At 37.0% G+C, this 18,436-nt stretch overlaps 1 protein-coding gene across 14 annotated transcripts in view; it reads left to right on the forward strand.

Annotated features, from left to right (window-relative positions):
* SCAPER (S-phase cyclin A associated protein in the ER) overlaps positions 1-18,436 on the forward strand; it is a 522,862-nt gene that overhangs the window by 26,783 nt on the left and 477,643 nt on the right. For all 14 annotated transcript variants that reach the window (XM_057303865.1, XM_048221477.2, XM_048221494.2 and 11 more), the window contains one exon: positions 1,587-1,784. Coding sequence is in view for 8 of the 14 variants with exons in the window: in XM_048221477.2 (XP_048077434.1) it covers positions 1,587-1,784 (198 nt within the window). In the remaining 6 variants the exon portion in view is untranslated. The remainder of the gene's footprint in view (positions 1-1,586; positions 1,785-18,436) is intronic.

The raw sequence follows: 18,436 nt of genomic DNA on the forward strand, positions 1-18,436 counted from the left end.
TAAAATATTTGATGCATGGTAAGGTAAATACATACGTGGGTGAAAATGACTGAAAGTACTTTTGAGAATTCCATAAGATTAGAGTCTAAATTCATAGGAAGTTACTAGCCCTTTGCTGATAGATGTAGAAAAACTCCATGAAGGAGATATAATTTGGGAAACTTCTCAAGTTAATTTTAACTTCGGAGGGTGTATAGGAAGAGAAATGAGGGAGTCTGGAATATCTGGTAAAGCGCTGGCAGGACAGGCCCGAGGCAGTATAATGGTAAGCCGGCAGCGTTATTGTAGAGCTCTAATTATGGGAAGATGGTCTCCTATGGCTGTATGATCTTTGACAAACGAGTTATTAGCCTCTGAGCCTGTTTTCTAAACTGTAAAGTGGAGCTAATAATATATACTTTAAAGATTGTGTGAAAGAGGTTAGAAGATTATGTGAAGTTGATTTATGATCTGTAATCCTGTATAAATTGTTAATTATTGTCGTCACAGTTATCAGGAGAATGGACAGAATTAAGCTTTACTTCAGGATAGATCTAGTCGAATGGGATTTTGAATTTGGTTTAATCCAAGGAGGGGATATTTGCCATAATAATAAAATTATTTACACTAGGGTTGGAAAGAACTCGGAGAGCAATTGAGGCAAAGGTTTTACGGGCTGTTGACATTACTTTAAATTTTGTTGCTTGAGTATTGAGAATTTGGGCCTGGACCAGGGCTATCCCATAAAATATTTGCCAATTTTCATTTGTGAAATCTGGCAACCCTAGTCTAAATGGGGGCTGTGGAGGGAGGACCAGTAGGTCCATCTCAGCCTCTCAAGCGTGTATGGTATCTGTGTATGTACATGTTTTTTGTCTGCTTCCTTTTTGGTGGTAGAGATTTTATATAAATCAGTGATTGGCCATGAAAGACTTATGAAGTTTAGGAATCACTTATATTGAAGGCCAAAGCCTAAAACAAAACAGGAGGGTATTAGCCTCTATTTTAGATACTCTTTACTCTGGGGCTCTTCTATGAAAAAGAAAAACAAGCAAACAGGAATGATAGACACACATACAAAACAACCCAAAGAAACCTGGGATTGTTTGTTGCTCTAACTATAGTAGAGGGTTAGTATTTATTTATTTTTCAGTTTAAGTAGCCACAGAGAGATTAGCAACTCTTTTGTACTTCTAGTGAGAGCCTTCAGGTTTGCATTTTGTATTTTAGTCTTTATGTAAACTACATGCTTTTTGGTGGAATGATTTTGTGGCACAGTATGTAAAACTATAGAATGTAATCTTTATCTTCAAAGTTTGCCTGTGCAGCTGAGGAAAGAATGGGTCCTTTAGTGCTCCTTTTTGACTAAGGGTCTGTTCACTGTTGAAGCCATGCTAATCTTCAGTAAGACATGTCTGAAATAAAAAATGACCTTACAAACCTGCTGCTTTTAAGATGAGAAACTTTGTTCTGATAAATTCAGTGTGATATAAGGTAAATAAAAGAATGTCTCGTTTTTAAGTATTTTGAAAAATGTGCTTTTACAAATGTCTAATCCCTGGAGGCTTTTAAGAAATATTTTTTAATGTTTTGTTTTATTTTACCAGAACACTGCAGTAGACTGTAAACTAACATCATCTACAACTGGAGATAAACACTTTGATAAAAGTCCCACTAAAACAAGGCATCCTCGGAAAATTGATCTAAGAGCTAGATACTGGGCATTTCTTTTTGACAATCTTCGCCGAGCAGTAGATGAAATCTATGAAACTTGTGAATCAGATCAGAGTGTGGTAGAATGTAAGGTAAGGTTTGCTTTGAGACTTTGTAATCCGTTTAAAGCCAAATTCTCCAATTTTTATTACACCTGACCATATCATTTAACTCAGTATGCAATACTGTATTATTAACTGTAGTCACCATGCTGTACATTAGATCCCCACAACTTACTGATCTTGTAACTGAAAGTTTGTACCCTTTGACAAACATCTGTTTTCCCCACTCCTTGGAACCACTGTTCTACCCTGCTTCTATGAGTGCTTCAGGGTTTTTTGGTTTTTACTTTTTGAGTACTCTTAGTTTTTGCATTATCTAATTATGTAATATTCTGTGCAAGATTTGGTAGAAAGCAAGATTTGTTACATAGTCCTGGGCAGGAAATAAAAAAATGGATATGCGCACACACACCCCCATGACACACAGAATTATTTAAAAAATCTCTCTTATCCGCATTGTCCAGTACTGTAGGTGGCACTAGTGAGATTTTCACATTCTTTGGTTTCATGTTTAATGTCTTTAATTGGACATTGCTTCCTTTCTGCTGAGATACTTATCACTCTTCTAATTCACTTTGGTCAGGGAAAAGTGAGATTGATAGCTAACCATAAACAATCCTGGGTGGGATTGGAATGTCATTGTAAGGTGTATTTTCTAATTTCGGATAGCCTTGTGTTTGTAATAGGTTGTTAGACACATAGTGCAATCTGTCTGTGAAAATTCACTAAAAAGCCTGGTCTTTTAGAAAATAGAAACTATATACTATATTACTTTATACTCAACAAAATTATTTTGACAAAAACACATCTTCATAGAAATATTACACAGTTAGCTTGTGTTTCTATAGTGAACAGGATTGAAAACCCTGGCATTCATTATTTAACCTATGAAATATATGAAGGGTCAAAGAAAAGTTATATGTTGAAGCAGCAGCTTTGTTTCCTCTAAAATTGGAAATAGCCAAATAGGTTTTAGAACAGCCTGATTCATCAGATGCAGGTTTCAGAATGAACAGTAATTGAAATCCTCCAAATTTCTGGTTTGGTTGTCATAATTAATATTGTTACTATCAGCATGTGAAACTTCTTATGTTTTAAGAGAATATGTTTAAACAAAATCATAACCTTGGAGTTTAATGAATCAGCATGTTGCGGTAGAAAACACTATTGACCTTAATTTTAGATTATAGTTTCTTCTATGAAATGAGCATGTGGGCCTAGATAATTTCTAAGTTAGCTGTAGAGATTAGTTAAATCAGGAGATTCTTTGATTTTTGTAATTACAAATAACAAAAGGTTGATTAAAGAAATAAAATTTGTTTGTAAAATGTGTACTTCTTTACAGAAGTGAGTTTGACCAGTTGCAATCATGTTTCTGTGATGAGCAGAGACCCTTGTACCTGTCTGAATTTCTGGCTCTCTCATCCATCTACCAAAGCTTTGTGAAATATCAGTAATAATAGATTTTGTGTGTGTGTGTATGCAAGTTGTAGATTATAAAAATGGAGAACATTTTGACAAAGGAAGAATAGTAGAGATGTGTTCTTTATTTTTTGTACTGTTCCAAGATGCTCAAAGGCTATGCTGAGAAATAAAACGAGAGCTTAAAAGTTACTATTTTATTTTGTTTTTTTTTTTTAACATTTTTATTTTTAAGTTATCTCTACACCCGACATGGGGCTCAAACTCACAACACCAAGATCAAGAGTTGCATGCTCTTCCGACTGAGTCAGCCAGGCTGCAGCTCGCCGCTGCTTAAAGTTATTTTCATACCCAACTCTGTTTCTCTCCCCACCTAGGACTTAACAGGTGGTGATGTAAAAAGATACAGTTTAACATTTGGTCTAAGCATATGCTGGGTTTATAATAACTAGAATTCTTTTTTTGTTTTTGACTTGCTCTGTTCTTACTATAAAAGCACTTTCATCCCTTATCTCATTTGATTAGTATATTTGTGAGATCCATAACCCAGAGGGTTTTCCGCACTGTGCAGGTAGATTCAACCCTTGTTTTATGGATGTACAGACAAGATTTATCCCTATTTGTGGTTTTCGTGTTTTAGCCTTGTAACATCATCACAATTTAGTTCTTTGTCTCGTGTAAAATGAAGTTAATAACATCTGTATTATGTAATTCACATGCTAAGTACAGCATGATATGGAAAGTGTCTTTTTTATTTCAGCCAGGATTGCTGACCAGAGCCCCACTCTATAATCAAAAGAGGCTAAATTTCTAGGTTTTTTTTGTTTTTGTTTTTGTTTTTTTAGTTTCAGATGCCACTTCACTGCATGAATTACTACAAATTGACATTCCAGCAAAACTGTACTCTAACCATCACCACTGCATTTCCCTTTCTCCTTTATAAAGAGATGGGCTAGAGGATGGGTGAGGCCTTTTGGAATCCTCTCAACTTGTTCTCACAAAAGTTTGAGGTGGGGTTTGAATTTCTTCTAAAATTTGTGAGTGTGGCTACAAGAATGAGAGACTGGCTTCTTCTTCTCTGGCTGAATCTTTGCTGTGCTGACTAATTTTGATGCCTTTGGAATGTGTCCAGTGAGTTTGGGGGAAAGCATGATGGGTACAGATTGTACTTTCTTTTCCTTGTTTCCCATTTTAACCTGGGGGAACTGGATGTGTGGGTCTGGAATATTGGATATAGAAGCTGGTATATACATTTGCTTTAGAGATTTCATAACACAATAGGCTTGCTGGAGTAGCTCATGAGTAGTATGCCTTGGAAGGAGATGGGATGTGAGTTCTCAGTGATCAGGTAAAGTGGACCCCGAGTGAGTCTTGTGTTTTATGTGAAGGAAGGAGTGTGGACATTGGTGAAGGTGTTGGAGTCATAGGGGCTTTCTATGGGGACACCTGATTAGATGAGATGATGCAAAACAGTGGTGGAGCTGGGGCAGATACTGCTGGGGCAGAGGGAGCCAGGGTGAACCTGAACACTGCCTAGCGACCCACATATGCTATCTGTGCAGAAATCACCATGTACTGCAGAGATCAGTAGAGACCACTGACCTCAGATTGAGTCAGAGAAAGTTTAGGGATATATCTCTGCCTGGCAGCACTTGGCTCTCTTGGCAGTCAGCATCACTGGAGAAGGACAGGCTAATGACTGTAGCAGATACATCATTAATATCTGGTGAACTGGATAAAAAAGCAAGACCCATTGATATGCTGTCTGTAGGAGACTGATTTTAGAGCAAAAGATACCTCCAGATTTAAAGTGAGAAGGTGGAAAACCATTTATCATGCTAATGGACATCAAAAGAAAGCAGGGGTGGCAATCCTTATATCAGACAAATTAGATTTTAAACCAAAGACTAATAAGAGATGACGAAGGACACTATATTACAGTTAGAGGGTCTATCCAACAATATCTAACAATTGTAAATATTTACGTCTCTAACGTGGGAGCAGCAAATTATATAAACCAATTAATAATAAAATTAAAGAAACACATCGATAATGATACAACAATAGTAGGGGACGTTAACATATCAGTCAGTGCAATAGACAGATCATCTAAGCAGACGATCACCAAGGATACAAGGGCTTTGAATGACACACTGGACCAGATGGACTTCACAGATATATTCAGAGCATTCCATCCTAAAGAAACAGAATACAGATTCTTCTCTAGTGCACATGGAACATTCTCCGGAATAGATCACATCCTGGGTCACAAATCAGGTGGTCTCAACCAGTATCAAAAGATTGGGATCAGTCCCTGCATATTTTCAGACCACAGTGCTTTGAAACTGGAACTCAATCACAAGAGGGAATTTGGAAAGAACTCAAATACATGGAGGCTAAAGAGCATCCTACTAAAGAATGAATGGGTCAAGCAGGAAATTAAAGAAGAATTTAAAAAATTCACGGAAACAAATGAAAATGAAAACACAACTGTTCAAAACCTTTGGGATACAGCAAAGGTGGTCCTAAGCGGGAAGTATATTGCAATACAAGCCTTTCTCAAGAAACAAGAAAGATCTCAAATACACAAGCTAACCTTACACCTAAAGGACCTGGAGAAAGAACTTCAGATAAAAACTAAATCTAGCAGGAGAAGAGAAATAATAAAGATTAGAGCAGAAATCAGTGAAATAGAAGCTACAAGAATAGTAGAACAGATCAACGAAAGTAGGAGCTTGTTCTTTGAAAGAATTAGTAAGATTGATAAACCCCTGGCTAGACTTATCAAAAAGAAAAGAGAAAGGACCCAAATAAATAAAATCATGAATGAAAGAGGGGAGATCACAACCAATACTGAAGAAATACAAACAATTATAAGAACATATTATGAGCAACTATCTGCCAACAAATTAGGTAATCTGGAAGAAACAGATGCATTCCTAGAAACTTAAAAACTACCACGACTGAAACAGGAAGAAATAGACAATCTGAACAGACCCATAACCAGCAAGGAAATTGAAGCAGTAATCAAAAATCTCACAACAAAGAGTCCAGGACTGGATGGCTTCCCGGGGAAATTCTACCAAACATTTAAAGAAGAATTAATACCTAGTCTTCTGAAGCTATTTCAAAAAGTAGAAATGGAAGGAAAACTTCCAAACTTGTTCTATGAGGCTGGCATTAGCTTGGTCCCCAAACCAGACAAAGACCCGACCAAAAAGGAGAATGACAGACCAATATCCCTAATGAACATGGATGCAGATTTTCTCACCAAGATCCTAGCCAATAGGATCCAACAGTACATTAAAAGTATTCACCACAACCAAGTGGGGTTTATTCCTGGGGTGCAAGGGTGGTTCAACATCTGCAGTTCAATCAATGTGATACACTAAATGAATAAAAGAAAGGACAAGAACCATATGATCCTCATAATAGACTCAGAAAAAACATTTGACAAAGTACAGCATCCTTTCTTGATTAAAACTCTTTACAGTGTAGGGATAGAGGGACTATACCTCAACGTAATAAAGGCCACATATGAAAAGCCCACAGCGATTATCATTCTCAGTGGGGAAGAACTGAGAGCTTTTTCCTGAGGTCAAGAACATGGCAGGGATGTCCACTATCACCACTGTTGTTCAAAAAAGTACTAGAAGTCCTAGCCTCAACAATCAGACAACAAAAAGAAATAAAAGGCATCGGAATTGCAAGAAACTCAAACTCTTTCACTCTTTGCAGATGACATAATACTCTGTGGAAAACCCAAAAGACTCAATCCCAAAATTGCTAAAACTCATACAGGAATTCAGCATGGCAGGATATAACATAAATTCACAGAAATCAGTTGCATTCCTATACTAACAATGAGACAGAAGAAAAGTTAAGGAGTTGATACTATTTACAGTTTCGCTGAAAACCATAAGATAATGTAGAAATAAACCTAACCAGAGAGGCAAAGGATCGGTACTCAGGAAACTATAGAACACTCATGAAAGAAATTGGGGAAGACACAAAGAAATGGAAGACATTCCATGCTCATGGATTGGAAGAACAAATATTGTTAAAATGTCTATGCTACCTAGAGCAATCTATACATTCAGTGCAATACCTATCAAAATACCATCAAGTTTTTTCACAGAGCTGGAACAAATAATCCTAAAAGACACTGGATAGCCAAAGGAATGTTGAAAAAGAAAACCAAAGCTGGTAGCATCATAATTCTGGACATCAAGCTCTATTACAAAGCTGTAATCATCAAAATAGTATGGTACTGGCACAAACACAAACACATAGATCAATGGAACAAAATAGAGAACCCAGAAATGGACCCTCAACTCTGTTGATCAACTAATCTTCGACAAAGCAGGAAAGAATATCCAATGGATGAAAGACAGTCTCTTCAACAAATTATGTTGGGAAAATTGGACAGCCACATACAGAAGAATGAAACTGGACCATTTCCTTACACCATACACAAAAATAAACTCAAAATGGAGGATGAAAGACCTAAATGTGAGACAGGAATCCATCAAAATCCTAGAAGAGAACACAGGCAGCAACTCTTTGACCTCAGCCACAGCAACTTCTTGCTGGACACGTCTCCAAAGGTAAGGGAAACAAAGGCAAAAATGAACAATTGGGACTTCATTTAGATAAAAAGCTTTTGCACAGTGCAGGAAACAGTGGACAAAACCAAAAGACAACCGATAGAATGGGAGATGATATTTGCAAATGTCTTATCAGATAAAGGACTAGTATCCAAAATCTGTAAAGAACTTATCAAACTCAACACCCCAAAACTGAATAATCCAGTCAAGAAACGGGCAGAAGACATGAACAAACGTTTCTCCAAAGAAAACATATGAATGGCCAACAGACACATGAAAATATGCTCCACATCACTTGGCATTAGGGAAATACAAATCAAAACCACAGTGAGATACCACCTCATGCCAATCAGAATGGCTAAAATTACCAAGTCAGGAAATAACAGATGTTGGTGAGGATGTGGAGAAAGTGGGAATGCAAGCTGGTGCAGGCATCCTGGAAAACAGTATGGAGGTTCCTCAAAAAATTGAAAATAGAGCTACCCTATGACCCAGCGATTTACCCCAAAGATACAAATGTAGTGATTCGAAGGGACACCTGCATAGCAATGTTTATAGCAGCAGTGTCCACAATAGCCAAACTATGGAAAGAGCCCAGATGTCTGTGGACAGATGAATGGATAAAGAAGATGTTGTGTGTATGTATACACACACACACACACACACACACACACACACACACACACAGTGAATACTGCTCAGCCATCAAAAATATAGGAAATCATTACATTTATAATGACATGGATAGAAGTAGAGGGTATTATGCTATGTGAAATAAGTCAATCAGAGAAAGACAATTATCATATGATCTCAGTCAGATTTAAGAAATAAAACAGAATATCATGGGGAAAACAGGAAAAAATAATCAAGACGATATCAGAGGGAGACAAACCATAAGAGGCTCTTAATCATAGGAAACAAGCTGAGGGTTGCTGAAGGGGATGGGGTGGGGGAATGGAGTAACTGGGTGATGGGCACATGATGGAATGAGCACTGGGTATTATATCAGACTGATGAATCACTCACCTGTATCTTTGAAACTGTTTTTACATTATATGTTAATTGAATTTAAATTTAAAAAATCACATTAAAAAAGTATGATATACAATAAAAAAAATAAACTTTATACTTATATATAAGGAGAGTCACAGTTGGAGAAAGAAGAATATAGGTCCAGGGACAGAGAAGGAGTAATTGTGGAGGTAGGAAGAAGACCAGGAGAATAGGAATGTTCTGAAAGGCATGGAAGAAGTAGCAGTATTAGAGAGGTCAAGAATGATTGCAGTTGCAAGAAAGCCTTTTCAGTTTGGCATTCAAGAGGAACAAGAATAGATGTGATCAAGGCAGAAATTTGTGGCAAGGATGTGAAATTCCTTTTGATGGGTTCTTTGCCCTTTTTATTTTTGAAAAGTAGGAGGTATGGGTTGGAGGTTACAGCCCTGAGGGTCAAAGTTGTGATGGGAAATTCGTCTCTTTCCTGTGTCGTCGATTTTCCTTATCAGCTTCCTCTCCAGTCAGTATTGAACTTGCTTTTTTCTTTTCCATCCAAAATGAGAACAGTAGAAGCCCAGATCCTTTCTCTCCTTGTCCTTTCATCTCTTGTCTCACCCCCACTTTACTCCTCTCCTTCTTGGTAGAACTTTCTGTATTTGCTGCCCCCATTTCCTTTTCTCACAGGTACTCATTAGAAACTGCTTTAGCTTGGCACCACATCCTGTCAGAGCTCCAGGTAAGCTCTTGTTAAAGTGGCTGGTCATCTCCGTACTGCCAAGCCCATTGGATGTTTTTCAGTCCTTTCCACCATCTATGAGCAGCACTTCACACTGTTGACCACTTTCGTCTTCTTATAGCGCTTTCTCCTTCGACTTTCATGAAACAATCTCTGGTAGTTTAGGTTTTCCTCCTTTGTTGGCTGCTACTTCTGCCTCCTTTTTTTTTTTTTTTTTTTAACTTTTTCCATCTGACTGTTAACCCTTTAACTTTTGGGAGGTCATCAAGGCTCCCTTTTAGTCCATCTTCTTTTCTCACTATCATACTTTGTCTCTTGGCAAATTTCCTCAGGCCGTGGCTTAATTTACCACTCATTTGCTGATGACTCTTAAATGTGTATCTCTAGCTTATCTACCTTTCCTCTGATGTTTAGGCCTGTATATCCAACTTGTCTGATTGGTACTTCCATTTGGATATCTCACAAGCGTATCAAACTGACATATAAGAAACTAAGTTCATGATCTCTTCTTCTACCCCAAACCTAGAGATATATTTCTCTTTCCTAAATGGGCAGATACTGCCTCCACCTCATCCCTTTACTTTACGCCAGCCACTGTCAATGAATTAGCTCCTAATCTGTTTACTTCTCTCGGTTCTCCTCTGCTACCATTCTAGTCCAAGCTGCCGTTCTAACATACCTGGATTACAACCGAAACCTTTTGACAGGAGTCTCTGCCTTCATCCTGTCCATTCTCCACATTACAGACAGAACCATACTTAAAAACCACAAATATGTTTTCTCATTTCTTTGATTATAGCCCTCAAAAGTTTCCCTTTGCTCTGAGCATTAAAATCTTCAGCATGACCTTCAAATCCAGTGACTTGATTCATGCATGCCTCATTTCACACCATTTGTCTCTCCCCGCCTCTGCCTCATTTAAACCAGCCTTCCTTCACTTATTCAAATATATCATGTGTTCACATGTCTCCATGCATTGCCATGTTCTGGTTTTTCTTCCCAGAAGACTCATTCCTCCTGCTAGCCCAGCACCTCCTCACCTCCCATATCCCTTTCACCTAACTCCTTTTAACAGTTTAGGTTTCAGTTTAAGTGTCATTTCCTCAGGGCGGCCCCTCTCAATGTTTCAGACTAGATCAGGTTCCCCTATAGTATACTCTCATAATATTCTTCTCCTTAGAAACACTGACTGCAATCGAAATTAAATAATTTTATTTTTAGTTTTATATCTGTCTGTTATCAGACACTGAGCTCCTTGTCTAAGCTCTACTCTTTTGTTTATCCTTCTGTCATCAATTCCTTTTTTAAAAAATTTTTAAAAAAGATTTTATTTATTCATTTGAGGGAGAGAGACAGACAGAGAGAGCATAAGCAGAGGCAGAGGTTGAGGGAGAGGGAGAAGCAGACTCCCTGGTGAGCTGGAAGCCTGACCTGGGGCTTGATCCCAGGACTCTGAGATCATGACCTGAGCTGAAGGCAGAGGCTTAACAGACTGCGTTACCCAGGCACCCCTCTATCATCAGTTCTTGGTACTGGAACTTGAACATATTAACTGCTCAGTGAATTAGATGGTAAATGGCTATGTGAAGCAATGAGATTACATACACTTTTGTGGTGACACAGTCTTCACAGTTACGTGATATCCCTCTCCCCACAAGGATACTTAGCAGCCAGTCGCATGCTAAAACTAACCAAAGACAGTGGGTAGATGGATTAATTGTGGGTCGATGAAGGGGATATCAATTTATTTAAACATTTAAAAGAATGCACAAAGATGGTGGGCAGATGGATTAATCATAGGCTGGTATTCTTTAGGCACATGTGTGGAATTTCACTAGAGTAAAGGAGTTGGAAAGAGTAAGAAAGTCATTGGAGTAGCGGACCGTGGAGGTTAAGGATAGGGAAGGAAATGACTATAAGATAAGCCTAATAGATATAGAGAAAGTAGAGAAGCTAAGTGTTTGCAAATATTCCTTGGATGTGGTAGAAATGGTTAGATTCTCTCTGGATAGAAAGTGTTAGCTTTATATTTTTAAAGTTATTTAGATACTCCAAATACTTACATGCATGTTACCTCCATCATCTGTCAGATACTCAGATATTTTGGAGTCTTTCACTACTATTGCTGTTTCTTCGATATCTCTTTTAATTTCTAAGAATTTTTGTGTTACACATTTTGCTGTCTTGTTAGTACTTGTGTAAAGGATTATATGAGTTAACTTTCTAAGTTTAACATTTTCTCAGTATAAAAATGGCCCCATTGTCCAGCTTAATGTTTTTCTTTGTGAATTCTGTATTGTGTGATAATAATATTATAATCTCTCTTTTTTTGTTGTTGTTTGCTCAGTTTACCTTTACCTCAATTTGCCCTTTAGCTCAGGTATTGAAATTTGCTACAGAGAACATGAGATAGCAGGTTAAGAGTTCACCTGTACTTTTATAGGAGTAGGCTTTGGTTACCTCACCACACATAGTCATAATTTTTTTTTTTCGTTCTTATGATGAGAGCTTTTAAGAGCTACTGTCTTGGCAACTTTTAAATATGTAATACAGTATTATTAACTATAGTCACCATGCTGTACACTAATCCCAGGACTTAGTTATTTTGTAACAGGAAGTTTGTTCCTTTTTAAAAAATATTTTATTTATTTATTTGTTTGTTTATTTAGAGAGAAAGTGTGCACCTGTATGTGAGCAGGGGAAAGAGTTGGGGGGGAGGCGGGGGGAGGAGGAGGGGGAGGGGGAAAGGATCTGAAGCAGACTCTGTGCTGAGTGCGGGGCTTAATCTCATGACCCTGAGATCATGACTGAAGTCAAAACCAAGAGTCAGGTGTTTAACCCACTGAGCCACCCATGTGCTCTGGGAAGGTTGTACCTTTTGACCGTCTTCACCCATTGCGCCCACTCTCCACCCCATTAATAATTGTCCTTTTATTGGGGCACCTGGGTGGCTCAGCCTGTTAACCATCTGCCTTTGGCTCAGGTCATGATCTCAGGGTCCTGGGATCAAGCCCCGTGTTGCTCCCTGCTCAGCGGGGAGCCTGCTTCTCACTCTCCCTCTGCTGCTCCCCCTGCTTATACTCATTTGCTCCCTCTCTCTCTGTCAAATAAATAAATAAATAAATAAAATCTTTAAAAAGAATAATTGTCCTTTCATTTATCTGTATCTGGTCTTCGGAGTCTTATTCTAGATATTTATTCTTTTTTGTAGGCTTATAGTAAAATTTTGCTGTCTCATTGATTTTAAAGAATTAATTTCACTTATGTGAAATTTTACAGAATATTCTGTGATTCAATGTTGAAGTTGTAGAGATAGATGGGTTTCATTTTAGTCTATTTAACATGACACTTAATTGACGATTTTCTGGTTGACAAATCTTTGTTTCTTATACCTGGTTCTCATATACATTATAATCATAGTAGAGCATAGATTATTTTTCTTTTGGTTATTTGGGAGAACTTAATAACTTGATCTCACAATTACTATGTCATAACTATTACTGGGGTTAGTTAATCCTGACTTACCTGAGTTAAGAGCCTAATTCTTAGGAGTAAGCATCATGCCATTTTATATTATACTTCACTCATTTATTTATTTTATTTATTTATTTATTTATTTATTTATTTATTTATTTATGTGTAAGCATGTTTTTGTTCTTGTTTTTTTTAAATGTTATATTAGTTTCAGATGCACAGTAGAGTGTTTCAGCAGTTCCTTACATCACCTGGTGCTCATCATGACAAGTGTACTCCTTAATCCCCATCACCTATTTAACCCAACCCCCCATTTCCACCTCTCTGGTAACCATCAGTTTTTTCTCTGTAATTAAGAGTCTGTTTCTTGGTTTCTTGTTTTCCCCTTTACTCCTTTGTTTTGTTTCTTAAATTCCACATATGAGTGAAATCATATGGCATTTGTCTTTTCTGACTTATTTCGCTCAGCTTTATATTCTCTAGGTCATCTATATCATTGCAAATGGCAAGATTTCATCCTTTTTATGGTTGAGTAATATTCCATTATATGTATGTATCACATCTTCTTTATACATTCATCAATCGATGGGACACTTCGGGGGCTTCCATATCTTGGCTACTGTACATAATGTGCCATAAACATAGCAGTGCCTGTATTCCATTGAAATAGTGTTTTTGTATTCTTTGGGTAAATACCCAATGTGTGATTGCTGGTAGTAGGGTAGTTCTATTTTTAACTTTTTGAGGAACCTCCATAGTGTTTTCCACAATGGCTGCACCAGTTTGTGTTCCTACCAGTTCCTGTGTTGTTGATTTTAGCCATTCTGACAGGTGTGAGGTGATATTTCATTGTAGTTTTGATTTGCATTTCCCTGATGGTAAGTGATGATGAACATCTTTTCATGTGTGTGTTGGCCATCTGTATGTCTTCTTTGGAGAAACGTCTGTTCATGTCTTCTGGATTTTTTGTTTTCTGGGTGTTGAGTTGTAGAAGTTCTTTATATAGTTTGGATATTAACCCTTTATTGGTTATGTCATTCCCCAATATCTTCTCCCATTCCGTGGGTTGACTTTTAGTTTTGTTGGTTGTTTCCTTTGCTGTGCAGAAGCTTATCTTTTGATGTAGTCTCAGTAGTTTATTTTTGCTTTTGTTTCCTTTGCTTCAGAAGATCTGTCTAGAAAAAAGTTGCTATGGTCTGTGTGAAAGAGGTTACTGCCTGTGTTCTAACATTTTTATGTTTTCACGTCTCATGTTTAGGACTTTAATCCATTTTTTAATTTATTTTTGTGTATGGTGTAAGAGAGTGGTCCAGTTTTCCCAACATTTGTTTGAAGAGACTGTCCTTTTCCCTTTGGACATTCTTTCCCTCTTTGTCGAAGATTAATTGACCATATAGTTTGGGTTTATTTCTGGGTTTTCTGTTCCATTGATTGATGTGTCTGTTTTTGTGTCAGGGACCATACTGTTTTGATTACTACAGCTTTATAATATAGCTTGATGTCCAGAATTGTGATGCCTCCAGCTTTGCTTTTTTTTTTTTTTGAGAGAGATAGAACACACATGAGTGGTGGGGAGGGGGAGGGGCGGCAGATGGAGAGGGAGAGAGAGAATCCCAAACAGGCTCCACGCCCAGCATGGAGCTTGATGCTGAGCTTGATCTTACCCCCTTGAGATCTTGACCTGAGCTGAAATCAAAAGTCAGATGCTTAACCCCCTGAGCCACCCAGGCACCCCTTTGCTTTTCTTTTTCAGGATTGGTTTGGCTATTTGGGGTTTTAGTGGTTCTGTACAAATTTTAGAATTGTTTGTTCTAGTTCTATGAAAAATGCTGTTGGTGTTTTAATAGGGTTTGCATTAAATGTGTAGATTTCTTTGGCTAGTATAGACATTTTAACAATATTTGTTCTTCCAATTCATGAGCATAGAGTCTTCAATATCTTTTGCCATTGTTTTATAGTTTTCAGAGGAAGGTCTTTCACCTCTTTGGTTAGGTTTATTCCTAGGTATTTTACTATTTTTGGTACAATTGTAAATGGGATTGTTTTCTTAATTTCTCTTTGTGCTGTTTCATTATTGGTATATAGAAATGCAGCAGATTTCTGTACATTGATTTTGTATCCTTCAACTTTACTGAATTCATTTCTCAGTTCAAACCGTTTTTTGGTGGAGTCTTTTGGTTTTGTGAGTATAGTGTCATGTCATCAGCAAATAGTGAAACTTTCATCTCTTCCTTACTGATGTGGATGCCTTTTTTGTTGTTGTTGTATGACTGCTGGGCTAGGACTTTTCCAGGATTATGTTGAATAAATATGGTGAGAGTGGACATCCTTGTCTTGTTCCTCACCTTAGGGGAAAAGTGTGCTTAGTTTTTCCCCATTGGGGATGATGTTAGCTGTGGTTTTTCATATATGACTTCTGTGATGTTGAGGTACATTCCCTCTAAACCTACCTTGTTGAGGATTTTTTTTTTAAAGATTTTATTTGTTTATTTGACAGCCAGCGAGAGAGGGAACACAAGCAGGGGGAGTGGGAGAGGAAGAAGAGGATTTTTATCAATAGTGGATGTTGTACTTTGTCAAATGCTTTTTCTGCATCTATTGAAATGACCATATGGTTCTTATCCTCTTATTGATGTGATGATGTGTCACATTGATTGGTTTGCAAATATTGAACCACCCTTACAACCCAGGAATAAATCCCAGTTGATAGTGGTGAATTATTTTTTTAATGTATTTTTGAGTTCTGTTTGCTAGTATTTTATTGAGGATTTTTGCATCTATGTTCATCAGGGATATTGGTCTGTAGTTCTTTTTTTTAATAATATTTATTATATTATGTTAGTTACCATACAGTACATCCCTAGTTTTTGATGTAAAGTTCCATGATTCATTACTTGTGTATAACACCCAGTGCTCCATGCGATACGTGCCCTCCTTACTACCCATCACCAGCCTATTCCATTCCCCCACACCCCTCCCCTCTGAAGCCCTCAGTTTGTAGTTCTTTTTTTTTAGTGGTGTCTTTATCCGGTTTTGGTATCAGGGTAATGCTGGTCTCATGGACTGAACTTGGAAACTTTATTTCTTTTTCTTTTTTTGGAATAGTGTGAGAAGAATAGGTTTTAGCTTTTCTTTAAATGTTTGGTAGAGTTTGCCTGTAAAGCCGTCTATCTGTTCCTGGACTTTATTTGTGAGGAGTTTTTTGGTTGTTTGTTTTTTTTACTGATTTAATTTCTTTGCAGGTTATCAGTCTGTTCACACTTTCTATTTCTTCCTTTTTCAGTTTTGGTAGTTTATATGTTTTTAGCAATTTATCCATTTCTTCTAGGTTGTCCATTTGTTGGCATATAATTTTTCATAATACTGTCTTATACTTGTTGGTATTTCTGTGGTGTTGGTTGTTATTTCTCCTTTCCCATTTGTGATTTTATTTATTTTAGTTCTTTCTCTTTTTTTCTCAGTAAGTCTGGTTAGAAGCTTATCAACTTTATTGATCTTTTCAAAGAACTAGCTCCTGGTTTCGTTGATCTGTTCTATTTTTTGTCTGTTTCTCTATCATGTATTTCTGATCTAATCTTTATTATTTCCTTCCTTCCACTGGTTTTGGATTTTGTTTGTTCTTTTTCTAGCTTCTTTAGGTGTAAGGTTAGATTGTTTATTTGAAATTTTTCTTGCTTCTTGAGATAGGCCTGTATTGCTATAAACATCCCTCTTAGAACTGCTTTTGCTGCATTCCAGAGGTTTTGTACGTTGTGTTTTCGTTTTCCTTTGTTTCCATGTACCTTTTAATTTTTTCTTTTATTTCCTTGTTGACCCATTCATTGTTTAGTAGCATATTATTTAACCTTCTTGTATTTGTGTTCTTTTCAGATTTTTTTTTTTTTTGTGGTTGACTTCTAGTTTCTTAGTGTTGTGGTCAGAAAAGATGCGTGTCCTGACTTCAATATTCTTGAATTTGTTAAAACTAGTTTTATGGGCTGTAATCTATTCTGGAGAAGGTTCCATGTGCACTTGAAAGCAATGTATATTTATTTTGCTGTTTTAGGATGAAATGTTCTGAATGTTATCTGTTAAATCCATCTGGTCCACTTGTCATTCAAAGCCATGTTTCATTGTTGATTTTCTGTTTAGGTGGTCTGTCCATTGATGTAAGTGGGGTGTTAAATCCCCTATTATTATTATATTATTATCATTTAGTTCCTTCATGTTTGATATTAACTGTTTTATGTATTTGGGTGCTTCTGTGTTGGGTGCATAAGTATTTACAGTTGTTATATCTTCTTGTTGGATTGTGCCCTTTATTATATCCTCTCTTCTTACAGTCTCTGTTTTAAAGTCTGTTTTTTCTGAAATAAGTATTGCTACCCTGACTTTCTTTTGACAACCATTTGCATGATAGATGTTTTTCTGTCCCTTCACTTTAAATCTGTAGGTGTTTTTAGGTCTAAAATAAATCTCTTGTAGGCAGCATATAGATGGGTCTTGTTTTTCTATGTGTTCTGTCACCCTGTGTCTTTTGATTGGAGCATTTAGTCCACTCTCATTCAAACTAAGTATTGATAGATACGTATTTATTTCTACTTTATGACTTGTTTTATGGATTTTCTGCGGATTTTCTCTGATGCTGTCTTGTCTTTCTTTTATGTTTTGTTGATTTTCTTTAGTGATATATTAGGATTTCTTTCTCTTTGTTCTTTGCTTATTTATTAGTGGTTTTTGACATATGGTTACCATTAGGTTTGTATTATAGTTTATATTAAGTTGATGGTCATTTAAGTTTGAAACCATTCTTCTCTCCTCTCCTCATGTTCTAGATATGTTACTGGATTTTTGTATCTTTTTCTTTTCTGAGTTCCTTGGCTGATTTTTAAAGAAATATTCATTTTCACTGCTTTTTTAAAAAAAATTATATTTGTTTTTATTATTTATTTATTTTTTGAAAAAGATTTTATTCATCCATTTGACAGAGACAGAAAGAGAGAGCACGAGTGCACAAGCAGGGGGAGCGGCAGTCAGAGGGAGAGGGAGAAGCAGGCTGCCCACTGAGCAGGGAGCCTGATGCAGGACTCGATCCCAACACCCTGGGATCATGACCTGTGCTGAAGGCAGACGCTTAACTAACTGAGCCACCCAGGAGCCCCCCTTCACTGCTTTTTTATTTCTTAAGCTTATACTCTCATTTTTGGTTTCTCCTTTCCATTCCCTTTAATATTTCTTGCAGGGCTGGTTTTAGTGGTCATGAACTCCTTTAGTTTTAGTTTGTCTGGGAAACGCCATTTCTCCTTTTATTCTGAATGATAGCCTGGTACTGGATGGAGTATTCTTGGCTATGGACGTTTCCCATTCAGCACTTTGAGTATATTATGCCACTTTGTTCTGGTGTGCAAAGTTTCTGTTGAAAAATCTGCTAGCCTTATGAATTTTCTCTTCTAAGTTAATGACTTCTCTTG

Source organism: Ursus arctos, unplaced genomic scaffold, assembly GCF_023065955.2.
Source record: "Ursus arctos isolate Adak ecotype North America unplaced genomic scaffold, UrsArc2.0 scaffold_28, whole genome shotgun sequence".
Taxonomy (NCBI): domain Eukaryota; kingdom Metazoa; phylum Chordata; class Mammalia; order Carnivora; family Ursidae; genus Ursus; species Ursus arctos.